General features: G+C 38.5%; 2 protein-coding genes across 2 annotated transcripts; both read left to right on the plus strand.

The window, feature by feature from the left end:
- The first annotated feature begins 1,642 nt into the window (after positions 1-1,642).
- Positions 1,643-12,295, plus strand: LOC137175139 (actin filament-associated protein 1-like). Its single transcript, XM_067580851.1, has 3 exons — positions 1,643-1,698; positions 3,822-4,024; positions 11,988-12,295. Exons 1-3 carry the CDS (start codon positions 1,643-1,645, stop codon positions 12,293-12,295), a joined length of 567 nt encoding a protein of 188 aa, XP_067436952.1.
- LOC137175108 (C-type mannose receptor 2-like) lies at positions 7,498-8,938 on the plus strand. Its single transcript, XM_067580804.1, has 4 exons — positions 7,498-7,900; positions 8,002-8,352; positions 8,505-8,602; positions 8,807-8,938. The coding sequence occupies exons 1-4, from the start codon at positions 7,498-7,500 to the stop codon at positions 8,936-8,938; spliced, it is 984 nt and encodes a 327-aa protein (XP_067436905.1).
- Positions 12,296-13,360: the final 1,065 nt, after the last annotated feature.

Raw genomic sequence — 13,360 nt, forward strand, 5'->3', positions numbered from 1 at the left:
CAGACATGTAAAACAAGAGGGGAGGATGTGATTTGTTGTTGTAGTTGTACTGAACTACAGCTGATTGCATGTTACCCTTTAGAAATAATCTTACTACCATAGGATCATTAAAATGGTTTGCTTGAGAAAACATCTGAAATATCTTCATTTTAGAGGAGTCATTGAACCTCTCCTGTATTTCTCTCTTTGTTGGTAATGATTTACTGAGTCCTATTGCATTTCTACATGAGATGCTTGAGAGAATTTGAGGAAGAGAGATAACAGAGAGAAATAAAACATGTATTGAGTTCAGTAAAGTGACTTATTTGGATGTAGTTTGGTTAAACTAAGAACCTGGCATTTTGTATTGATTTGCAGGCTTGTAACATTTAGATGGGAGCTGTGTTTAGTGGCCTTTTGTTTGACACAAATGATAATGATGTAATAATGAACAACTCAACTTAATCTGGTTTCTTGAAGAGTGGATGACACCCTTCGGTGAAGAAACCGTCTGTGACCATGAACCTGGGAAGAATCATCACCCATTTACCTTGTGTGAGCCCAGCTCCGCGCTCCTGTGTGTCTGGCACAGTTAGCGTGTAAGGTTGATAATGAAGATGGGTGGAGAAATTACTCACCTTGTCCAGCATTTCTGGAGAAGAAACTCAGGCACAGTGCAGATGAGTAGAGGAGAGAACACCTGTTGCCCAGCGGGATGCCTGCATGACGTTTAAGTCAGAGAACAGCAGAGAACGAGCAACAGACATCATTTTCCCTTTATTCATCTCACCTGAGTTGGGAATTGTTACTGACACAAACACAAACTGGTTTGTCTGTCTTTATGGGGACTTTTATTGACACACACACACACATGCACGCACGCACACACACGCACGCACACACACACTCACACACAAACACATACACAAACTGTTTTTTCTATCTTTATGGGGACTTTTAATGACACATACACATACAAACTGTTTTTTCTGTCTTTTTTGGGACTTTTATTGACACACATACACATAAACTGTTTTTTCTGTCTTTATCAGGACTTTTACTGACAAACACAAACACACGCACACAATGCAATTGAGTTAATATCAGCTGAACACCTCCAACTCCGTGATGTCTGAATGATGTCCACAAAAGGAAATGTGCGTAATAGCATGTGGATGTGACTCCCAATTTTTAAAATATTTGTATGAAACAAATGTTTGTAAAAAACCCACTAATTGTGCTTCGCCAAATAACATATTTGTATTTGGGCACACCACTAATACATACATACATACATTCTGTACATGCATACATACATACATATACAGTGCTGCTTGAAAGTTTGTGAACCCTTTAGAATTTTCTGTATTTCTGCATAAATATGAGTCCTAAAACTAGATAAAAGGAATCTAATTAAACAAATGAGACAAAAAAAAAAATTTTTTTAAATCATTTTTTTCATTTAACTATTGAGGAAAATGATCTAATCTTACATATTTGTGGAAGGTAAAAGTATGTGAACCGTTGCTTTCAGTAACTGGTGTGATCCCCTTTTACAGCAATAACTTCAACCAAACGTTTCCCTTAACTGTTTATCAGCCCTGCACATCAGCTTGGAGGAATTTTAGCCCATTCCTCCTTACATAACAGTCTCAACTCAGGGATGTCGGTGGGCTTCTACTACATGCTTCAGATCCACAACATGTCTATAGGATTAAGGTCAGGACTTTCCAAAACATTATCTTTCTTCTGTTTTAACCATTCTTTGGTAGAACGACTTGTGTGTTTAGGGTCATTGTCTTAGTGCATGACACACTTTCTGTTGAGCCTCAATTCACAGACAGATACCTTGACATTTTCGTGTAGAATTTGCTGGTACAACTCAGAACTCATAGCTCCATCCATGATTGCAAGCTGTCCAGGTTCAGGGGCAGCAAAGCAGCCCAAACCATGATACTACCACCACCATGTTTCACAGATGGGTTAAGGTTCTTATGCTGGAATGCAGTGTTTCCTCATTGCCAAACATAACGCTCCTCTTTCAAGCCAAAAAGTTTGATTTTGGTCTCATCCATCCACAGAACATTGTTCCAATCACCTTCTGGCTTATCCACGTGGTCTTGAGCGAATCGTAGACGGCAGAAATGTTCTTTTTGGAGAGAAGTGGCTTTTTTCATTGCAACTGTGCCATGCACACCATTGATGATCAATGTTCTCCTGATGGTGGACTCATGAATATCAACTGAAGCCACTGCACAAGACCTTTAGTTTCCTAGATGTCACCCTGGGGTCCATTGTGGTCTCCCAGACTATTACACGCCTACTTTTGGTGTGATTTTTGTTGTTCGGCCACTCCTGGGGACGGTAACAATGGTGTTGAATGTCCTCCATTCGTACACGATCTACTGGACTATTGACTGATGGAGTCCAAACCCTTTAGAAATGGTTTTGTAACTCTTTCCAGCCTGGTGAATATCAGCAACTCTTCTTCTAAGATCCTCAGAAATATCCTTTGTTTGAGCCATGATACACTTCCACAAACCTGTGTTGTGAAGCTCAGAGTTTGACAGTGAAGACCCTGATTTCTCTTCTTTAAATAAGGTAGGGCCTCCTAGACTCGCACTTGATTGTCATCCCATTGATTGAAACAACAGACTGTAATTTCCTCTTCAAAAGAATTAATAATCCCAGGGGCTCACATACTTTTGCCACTCACAAATATGTAACATTAAATAAATGAACAAGTGTAAGGTTTTTGTCTCATTTGTGTAACTGATATCTCTTTATCTAGTTTTAGGACTTGGATGGATCTGATCACATTTTAGGTCACATTTATGCAGAAATAGAGCGAATTCTAAAGGGTTCACAAACTTTCAAGCAGCACTGTATATGTGTTGTGTCTGAATATATACATACAGTAACACATACTGACACACACACAAACACACATACACAGAGACAGCCTGTTTTTTCTGTCTTATGGGGACTTTTACTGACACATAAACACAATAAATGTTTTTTTCTGTCTTTATGCGAACTTTTACTGACACACAAACACACACACACACACACACACACACGCACAGACACACACACATACACACACACACAAACTGTTTTTCTATCATTAGGAGGACTTTTACTGACACATACACACACAAACTGGTTTTTCTGTCTTTATGGGGACTTTTACTGACTGATTGAGTCCAGAGCTCAGATTATTAGAGTGGGGGTTGAATAGAATTTTATTCAAACCTGAATCCTGTATGGAATTTATTTTGATTTAACTTTTAAGAATTGTAAGTAAAAAACATTTTTCAAGTTTCATTTTTGCCAGAAGTTTGCTAACAGCTTTGTGGATCAAGTCTTGAATGGAGAGAAAGTTTTTACAGATTTCAGATCCTTCTTTTTTCTTCTATGTGTTGACTCATCACATAGTTTCCTCAGTAAAATATCTGCAGTATGAAACTGTTAAATTTGTTCAGAAGACACATGTTCTGGGTTGGAGTGAACAGACATTAGCAATTTTTAGCTATAGCTCTGTCAACCATGTTTCATAGTATGAAAAGAGTCTTAATTTACCCAAATTCAATTCAGAGCAAATTCATCTTAGTTATGTGAAGGTTAGTTGGATGGGATAACCTAATTTAACAGGTTCAATGTCAAAATTTCTAAAATACATGGCTGTCAAGCTAGAAAGAGTTTCTTCTGACTTCCTGTGCATTAAAATGTGTATCTAATGCAGAGCAGAGTGTGTGATCCTCGTCTTTATGATTTCAACACTGGCAACATAAACAGATACAGGCAGATGACTCAGCAGTTTTATCATTTTTGGACACCAGCCTCCTGTATTCAGTTTCTTTACACCCAGCGTTTGGAGATGCGGAGCAGTGTAAGTATGGGAAGAACTGCGTGGAACCCAACGCCAAGCAGCTGCAGGCCAAAGAGGAAGAACTGATGAAGAAGAAGCAGGAGATCAGGAACCATCTGACCCATCTCAAGAAGGAGAGGAGAGACCTGCGCACTGCTGTGGAGGCTGCTGCTGGTAAAACACATAGACTTCTGTTGAAAAAGTGCTTGTTGTTAAATGACAAAGCCAAAGTCCTTCATTACTCCCACAGCAGTTTACATTCAATTGCAAACTACTACCTGCATGCCACCATTAGCTGTCTAACTTTTTATGTGTGTGTGTGTGTGTGTGTGTGTGTGTGAGTGTGTGTGTGTGTGTATGTGTGTGTGTGTGGTCACCAGCAATCTTGTGATAGACCAGGAGTCTTCTCCCTTCTCCAGCTGTGACACCAGTGACACTGAGTCCTGCTCCCTGCTGGTCAACAGTGCCTCACTGCTCCGCAGGCAGCAGGGCGGCCAGAAGGCCTCACCAGTCCATGGACACGTCCTCAGGAAGACCAAGGTCAGAGCTCACAATGCAGACTGGGACTAGACTGATGTATAATGGTTTGCAATATACTGGAACAGTTTTGGCAGTCTTGTTTGGGGTAGACCCTTTCGTGTTTCAACATGAGTCCCCTCATGCACAAAGTTCATAAAGACATTTTCCCACTTTGAGTGCAATTAACACATCGTCTTATCACCCAACATCAGTGTTGGATCTCACTAATGCTCTTGTGGCTGAATGGGATCAAATCCCTGCAGCCAGGTTCCAACATCTTATGGAAAGGAAAACTATTTTTTTTACATTCTGGATTTTATTTTTGTAGCTCTGACTCATGGTTCTGTCAGTTATGATGACATCATAATCACCAAAATAATTGATAATTTTTACTATATTTTTTATGACCAGTGTAGGACCTGTAGTACTGGAAACTGTGTTAAGTCACAGTAACTAGTATATGAATCAGCAAATAGGGAAAGAGGAACATCACACTTGTGGCAGCAATGCCACGCCAAGCTGTGTGTCAGGGTGGAGAGAGGAGGAGAGGAGGAGCAGTGTGTCAAACACAACACACTAGAAGTGAAGCTATTTTATCTGTTTCACTTTGTGGTTTGAACATTTAATCCACTACAAACTCCCCTTTAAATCATTGAAATCCTGCAGCACATGTTCATCAAGCCAAGTTTTATTTAGACTTTTTTATTTATTCTGACAAGTTTGAGGCTAGAGTAGGCAAGTGCCGAAAATGTTTGAAGAAATAATCTTTTTTGCTCATTTTCCAAAACCATTTTCTTCTATTATTTTCTGTGTTGTACAACATTATGTGCATATTTGGCTGCAACGTCCGTGGTAGCTCATCTCTGTGAAGCACATGATGCTTCCTCCTGGAATTAAATGTATGGTATAAAGTTTTGTTTGCTTTCTTGATAATTTCAAAGACAAAACCATGTAAATGTTGAGCATGCAAACTAAGTGTCTCTCTCTCTTTGTTTGTCTTGCAGGAATGAGAGCAGAAAAACAGCACATAAACCTCTCAACCCCTCACATCAGTCTCATGTTATTTCCTTTTTTTTTCTTTAAGAAATTGTGTTTATATTTATTTAAACTGTTTAAACCTGAACTGCCAGTTTTTAATATGGAAAACCATATTTTCTCACTTGTCTCTAGTGTTGTGTAGCCATGCAGATACTTTTGGTTGTATTTGTCCAGGTATTGAGATTTCTGCACCAACACAATGAGACTGAATAGAATATTGTTTATGTCACTAACAGCATTGAATAATTAAAAATTCAAATTGGTCCACTGCTGTGCTCACTGATGATGTCACTGATGCAAAATACAGTTTTTGCAGTCGTGTTTCAACATGAGTCTCCTCATGCACAAAGTTCATAAAGACTAGAAGTGAAGCTATTCTATCTTTTTCACTTTTGGATAAAAATAAGTTTGTGTTTGTGGTTTGAACATTTAATCCACTACAAACATTGAAATCCTGCAGCACATGTTCATCAAGTTTTATTTAGATTTTTTTTTATTTATTCTGACAAGTTTGAGGCTAGAGTAGGCAAGTGCTGAAAATCTTTGTAAAAATAATCTTTTTTGCTCATTTTCCAAAACTATTTTCTACTATTATTTTCTGCATTGTACAACATTATGTGCATATTTGGCTGCAACTTTCGTGGTAGCTCAGCTCTGTGAAGCACATTGTGCTTCTTCCTGGAATGAAATGTACGATATAAATAAAGTTTTGTTTGCTTTCTTCATAATGTCAAAGACAAATCCATGTAAATGTGGAGCATGCAAACTAAGTGTGTGTCTCTGTTTGTTTGTTTTGCAGGAATGAGAGCAGAAGAACAGCACATAAACCTCTCAACCCCTCACATCAGTCTCATGTTATTTCCTCTTTTTTCTTTTTAAGAAATTGTGTTTATATTTATTTAAACTGTTCATACAGTCTGAGAGCGTGTTGAGGACACAAGCATAGCATTCACATGAACCAGAACAAGTTGCCTGTTTTAGTAAACTGTAAGTACCACAACATACAGAAATAGCAACCTTTTGAAACTTTTATACTATGGAGCATGTTTAGTGCACAAAGTTGTGCAACTTGTGTTGTCTGCTCTAATTTCTTCTTCAAGCAACCACCAGTCTCTTTGTTTCCTTTTCACTCAAAATCTGATTCAGTTTGGGTTCAAAAAGGTCAAAACCAAGTATTTATTTGTAAATGTTTGAAGGAAATACTAGCTTCCCTTTGTTTATTTATGTTGATATATTTAAAGTGTTTTACTTATTGAAACACAGAAATTTCAAAGAGCTTAATGACCTCAAAATCTTGCTGTCCAATATGTATCAACATGTCACAACCTGAGGGACAGTGAATGACCCACACACACACACACACACACACACACACACACACACACACACACACACAAATACATGCATAAGATCATAAGAGGACAACTACTTTCTACTGAGGAATACTCTGTGGGTACATGCCAATGTTTTGGAGACAAACATTTACATATGTGATACTTTTTGCATACAGAATGCAACAGACCAGTGACTTTTGCCCCTAACAGAGAAGAGAAGCTGGTGTTGTATTTGACTAGATTTGCCTAACAACAGCTAATATAGAGGCAGAGTTTCCTTTTAAGAGTAAACATCGACACACAGAGACCTCAGAGCAGCATCAGAGCAGCATCATGATGGAAAGGATTTTGTTCCTGTATCTCTCAGGTCAGTGAAATATTTAAAGGTATAATATGTAATTTTTCCACATTCTAATGTCTAAAAATGACTAGACCTTTGTTACATATTTTGTTGAGTTGTGTTCAAACCCAGAGAAATCTGTAATTTCAGTCAAGGTAAGGGTCCGTTTCATTTGATTGGCAATTAATAGCATCATATCCCCTTTTTGCGTACGTCAGTGTTTTTGTTGTCTGGTAGAAGCTGTCATGAATTGAATTGTATCTTGTTTTAAGCCACATTTTTATGATACATTTTTTAGACCTTGGTTTTAGATCTTTTAATTGGATAAAGGATTTCAGTCATCAGACGTATTATTAGTATTATATAGTAAAATTTCATTTTACTGTAATAATTACAAAAAGTTTGAGTCACCTTACATGTTAAAAAGTGGTGTTTTCCTCACAGGCTGGTCCATCTTCTCCACATGTCGTCTCCATCAGTACCACTTTGTTTCTGAGCGCATGAATTGGACTGAAGCTCAGACCTACTGCAGAGAGACATACACAGACCTGGTCACCATTGAAAACACTGAAGACATGAACCAACTCATCAACACAGTTTCATCTGCTGGTTACAACAGTCAAGTCTGGATTGGCCTGTACAGAGTCATTGATTGGAAGTGGTCAGATGGGTACAGAGGGAGTGGAGCTGAATATAGGGACTGGAGATCCAATCAACCAAATTTAAGGGCTGATGAATTCTGTGCAATGACTGGAGATAGTCGTCACTCATGGTACGATTATTATTGCTCACGTGCATATGATTTTGTCTGTTATAATGGTAAGTACCCAGCTAGCATCATTTCTTCTCTAATAATGATTACATTGAAGTTCAGAACTTTAAATCAAAGATTAATTTTTTCCCCAATAATTTATCTGCAGGAACACAGCTGGATCCTCAATTTGTTTTTGTGAATCAAGAGATGTCTTGGTTTGATGCTCAGAGGTACTGCAGGGAGAACTTCATAGACCTGGCCACTGTGAGGAACGACGCTGAGAACCAGGAGGTCGAGAATTTGGTGCCCAGTGGAGACTATGCATGGATCGGCCTGTACAGAGATCCTGGTATTAACTGGTCTGATGGCAGTACCTACTCGTTCACCAATTGGAGTGGTTCAGTTTCAGGATCACTCAGATCGGTGAAAATGATGTGTGGTGTGCAGGAATCAAACCAATGGACATTTATGTCCTGTGGAGAGAGATTTCCATTTGTCTGCTACAGCATCCCTCCTGGTGAGTGGTTTACTGTCCTTCAGTGGAAGCCAGAGAATGCTGCATAACTTTAGCGTAAATCATGTTTGAATGTACATGAAAAAGTGTAAATATCACAGAACTAATAGGACAGCAAATTAATGATTTATTTCTCCTCTCATTCTGTGTCTCAGTACCAGTAAAGAGGTGGGTAGTTAAGCTGAGGATGAAGGTGCAGGACTCCTCTTTGGATCTCAATGACCCTGCTGTGAAAGCAAACATCCTGAAAAAGGCAAGTCTCCAAAATCCAGATTGGGTTAGGGGCTGGTGTGTCTCCAACAGGTCTAGAATACTTGTTTACATGCTTATTCTGCTTGATGTGTTTTGCCACTATGAAGTTTGATAATATCTAAAAACCAGTGGGGGTTTTTAGATACAACAACAACACAATAGAGAGGATGAATGTTTCAAAATGGCTTCCATTTGTGTTTCCCAGTTCCAGGACAGACTGAAGGAGCAAGGAGTGAGTGGAGTCACCCTGAAGTGGAGAGAACAGCCTGATGGGAAAGTCTTCCACAAGGAGGGAAAAGAAGAGAAGAAGAAAAAAAGAAAGAAGACTGAGCTCTGAAATGAAAACCCAGCTTTACTTATCTGTAATCCATGTTGAATGTTGATTCTCTATCTGCTAACAATACACTATCATCAGCTTAACCGTAACCTTGACTACATCCTGTATAGAAGAGTTTTATCCTTCCTCATCAATATTGCTGTGTGAAGTGTTTCAATCAAAGTCACTTTTCTTCCAAATAAAACATATGAGATGAGTCTTTGGCTTCAAGTTTACAGTGTGTGAACCAACCTGATAAAAGCAACAGACACACAGTTATGGCAGTGATTTATTGCAGAATAATAAAGTAATCTAGGTGATAATGGGAGAACTGGTAGTCTGCAAAGGCCTTCCATCCAAACTCTCAAATCTGTAGACTTCTGTTGCTGCACTCAAACAAAAACACTTTAGCAAAAGGCAAGAGTACTAAGAAAAGACACAACTGACACATGTGTGAAAAAGTGTGAGTATCTGATATAGATAATATGATATAGGCTGATAATATAGGCTGACACAGCAAAATGTATCCACTTCACATTCCCTCCATGACAGCCAGTGGAGGAAGAAGTTTTTACATCCTTTACTTCAAAACAGCAATACTACAATATAACATAAGTATGATGAGTAAAACGTAGTAGAAGTATAACAAGTGAAAATAGTGGTTGTGCAGTGATGTTAATATGACATTATTAGATTATTAATACCGATGCATCAGTGTGTGAACAACATTTTATTGTTGTAGCTGGTTAAGGTGGAGCTAGTTTGAACTACTTTATATACAGCAAACTTAACTGTAGGTAGTTAAGTCCAGTGGTTCCCAACCGAGGGGTTGGGCCCCTCCAAAGGGTCCCAAGATAAATCTGAGGGGTCGTGAGATGATTGATGGGAGAGGAAAGAGGTTAAAAGACAAATGAAACACTGGTTTAATCTTTAATGTGTTGTATTTTATATCATGAGTGTTTTTATGTTAAATAAAATATTCTGTAAAGTAACTAGTGACTATAGGTGTTAAATAAATGTATAATATTTCCTCAAATATTGTGGAGTACAAGTTGCTATAAATGGAAACATTCAAATAGAGTACAAGAACCTCAAAATTGTACTGAAGAACAGTATTTGATTAAATGTGCTTAGTTTGTTGTCAGATGAAGACAGGAACATGTCATGTGACTGAGCACCTCTGTTATTTTACACACCATTGGACAAACTATATGCTCCTACAAACATGGTTGTGAACGTCACACCAAACCTCTGTAAATATGTCAGGTCTAAATAATTACACACAACTAAAGAATATACAGATGCATAGTGGGATTATAGTGAATTATCAATGACTGCATGAGCACATACTGTGTTTCATATTGCATACATGCTGAGCTCTCCACGTAGCTGTGTGTGAGAATTAAAATGCAACACTGCACTCTTGTGTTTGCATGTGTGTATTGTTGGCTTCAAAGTGAGAGTCTAGTAAATGTGGGAACAAAGTGAGAGACAGACATGTAAAACAAGAGGGGAGGATGTGATTTGTTGTTGTAGTTTTACTGAACTACAGCTGATTGCATGTTACCCTTTAGAAATAATCTCACTACCATAGGATCATTAAAATGGTTTGCTTGAGAAAACATCTGAAATATCTTCATTTTAGAGGAGTCATTGAACCTCTCCTGTATTTCTCTCTTTGTTGGTAATGATTTACTGAGTCCTATTGCATTTCTACATGAGATGCTTGAGAGAATTTGAGGAAGACAGATATCAGAGAGAGAAAATAAAACATGTATTGAGTTCAGTAAAGTGACTTATTTGGATGTAGTTTGGTTAAACTAAGAACTTGTAGTTTTGTATTGATTTGCAGCCTTGTAACATTTAGATAGGAGCTGTGTTTAGTGGCCTTTTTTGACACAAGTGATAATGATGTAATAATAAATTACTCATCTTAATCTGGTTTCTTGGAGAGTGGATGTCACCCTTCGGTGATGAATCCTTCCGTGACCATGAACCTGGGAAGAATCTTGGTTGATTTAACTTTTAAGAATAGTAAGTAACAACCAACATTTTTTCAAGTTTCCTTTTTGCCAGAATTTTGAAGTTTGCTAACAGCATTGTGGATCAAGTCTTGAATAGAGAGAAAGTTTTTTCATCCCTCTTTTCATCTATGTATTGACTAGTCACTTAGTTTCTTTGGTAAAACATCTACAGTATGAGACTGTTAAATTTGCTCAGAAGACACATGTTTTGTGTTGGAGTAAACAGACATTAGCAGTTTGAAGCTATAGCTCTCACAGTCATGTTGTTTAATATGAAAAGAGTCTTAATTTACCCAATTTCAATTCAGAGCAAATTCATCTTAGTTATGTGAAGGTCAGTTGAATGGGATTATCTAAAGTTTGTAAAATACATGGCTGTCAAACTAGAAAGAGTTTCTTCTGACTTCCTGTGCATTAACATGTGTATCCAATCCAGAGCAGAGTACCTGATCCTCATCTTTATGATTTCAACACTGGCAGCACAAACACAAACAGGCAGATGACTCAGCAGTTTCATCATTTTTGGACACCTGCCTCTTGCATTCAGTTTCTTCACATCCAGTCGTCATTTTACAGATGTGGAGCAGTGTAAGTACAGGAAGAACTGCATGGAGACTGACGCCAAGTGGCTGCAGGCCAAAGAAGAAGAGCTGATGATGAAGCTGATAAAGAGGGAAGAACTGATGAAGAAGAACCAGGAGATCAGGAACCATCTGACTCATCTAAAGAAGGAGAGGAGAGAACTGCGCACTGCTGTGGAGGCTGCTGCTGGTAAAACACATAGACTTCTGTTGAAAAAGTGCTTGTTGTTAAATGACAAAGCTTTATTGTGTTTTAAGATTCAATCCAAAAGTGTTTATAGCTGTTCAAAATTGAAAGTTACAATAATCATAGGACTCTGAAAGATGTGTGGGGAGGGGGTTTCACACATCATATGAAGAAAAAGGTCTCGAATGTGGGAAAAGCTCTCAAACCTCTCCATTCAAGATGTTACCATGTACAAGTTTATTAACATGATAAAAATCCTGTCTCTCTTTCTCCATTAGGCAAACGTTGTCATGACTCCCTGTCGGAGCGACTGAAGAAGGTGGAGGATGAGTGCAGGCAAAGGGAGGAGGAAAGGGTGAACCTGGAGCTGGAGCTGATGAAGGTGAAGGAGAGTCTGAAGAAGGCCCTGAGTGGAGGCGTCATCCTTGGCCTCACTATCAAACCGAAAGCTGGCTCCTCTGACCTCCAGGTCAGAACAATGAGCTGTACTATGCTGTCTTTTACTGTCCTGTGGTGCTTCATCACTCCCACAGCAGTTTACATTCAACTGCAAACAACTACCTGCATGCCGCCATTACCTGTCTAATTTTTTCCGTCTGTGTATGTGTGTGTGTGTGTGTGTGTGTGTGTGTGTGTGTGTGTGTTTGTAGTCACTGGTGATGTTGCGACAGACCCAGGAGTCTTCTCCATTCTCCAGCTGTGACACCAGTGACACTGAGTCCTGCTCCCTGCTGGTCAACAGTGCCTCACTGCTCCGTCGGCAGCAGGGCGGCCAGAAGGCTTCACTAGTCCGTGGACACGTCCTCAGGAAGACCAAAGTCAGAGCTCACAATGTAGACTGGAACCAGACTGATGTATAATGGTTTGCAATATACTGGGACAGTTTTTGCAGTCCTGTTTCAACATGAGTCCCCTCATGCACAAAGTTCATGAGGACATTTTCCCACTTTGAGTGGAATTAACACATCGTCTTATCACCCAACATCAGTGTTGGATCTCACTAATGCTCTTGTGGCTGAATGGGATCAAATCCCTGAAAATAATAATTACTAATTTTTACTATATTTTTTATGACCGGTGTAGGACCTGTAGTACTGGAAACTGTGTTAAGTCACAATAACTAGTATATGAATCAGCAAACAGGGAAAGAAGAATATCACACTTGCGGCAGCAATGCCACGCCAAACTGTGTGTCAGGGTGGAGAGAGGAGGAGAGGAGGAGCAGTGTGTCAAACACAACACACTAGAAGTGAAGCTATTCTATCTTTTTCACTTTTGGACAAAAATAAGTTTGTGTTTGTGGTTTGAACATTTAATCCACTACAAACTCCCCTTTAAATCATTGAAATCCTGCAGCACATGTTCATCAAGCCAAGTTTTATTTAGATTTTTTTTATTTATTCTGACAGGTTTGAGACTAGAGTAGGCAAGTGCTGAAAATCTTTGTAAAAATAATCTTTTTTGCTCATTTTCTAAAACTATTTTCTTCTATCATTTTCTGTATTGTACAACATTATGTGCATATTTGATTAAATTTCAGCTGTTTTTCCTCCACAATGTTATTAATGGTTTTTAACTCACATGTATTATTTATGTGTATTTTAATTGTGTTTACTTTTGTCTAATGTTTTATCTTGTAAACTATCCACAT

The sequence above is a fragment of the Thunnus thynnus genome, chromosome 22 (genome assembly GCF_963924715.1).
Source record: "Thunnus thynnus chromosome 22, fThuThy2.1, whole genome shotgun sequence".
Lineage (NCBI taxonomy): Eukaryota > Metazoa > Chordata > Actinopteri > Scombriformes > Scombridae > Thunnus > Thunnus thynnus.

What these genes read in the sequence shown, in the direction of transcription:
- LOC137175139 (XM_067580851.1), top strand. Translation starts at nt 1,643, where the DNA reads ATGTCGGTGGGCTTCTACTACATGCTTCAGATCCACAACATGTCTATA. An exon ending in AACATGTCTATAGGATTAAG is followed by an intron (nt 1,699 to 3,821) that starts GTCAGGACTTTC and finishes TTTGGACACCAG; the next exon opens with CCTCCTGTATTCAGTTTCTT. An exon ending in TGCTGTGGAGGCTGCTGCTG is followed by an intron (nt 4,025 to 11,987) that starts GTAAAACACATA and finishes TTTCTCCATTAG; the next exon opens with GCAAACGTTGTCATGACTCC.
- LOC137175108 (XM_067580804.1), top strand. Translation starts at nt 7,498, where the DNA reads ATGTTAAAAAGTGGTGTTTTCCTCACAGGCTGGTCCATCTTCTCCACA. An exon ending in CTGCTACAGCATCCCTCCTG is followed by an intron (nt 8,353 to 8,504) that starts GTGAGTGGTTTA and finishes TCTGTGTCTCAG; the next exon opens with TACCAGTAAAGAGGTGGGTA. An exon ending in AAGCAAACATCCTGAAAAAG is followed by an intron (nt 8,603 to 8,806) that starts GCAAGTCTCCAA and finishes TGTGTTTCCCAG; the next exon opens with TTCCAGGACAGACTGAAGGA.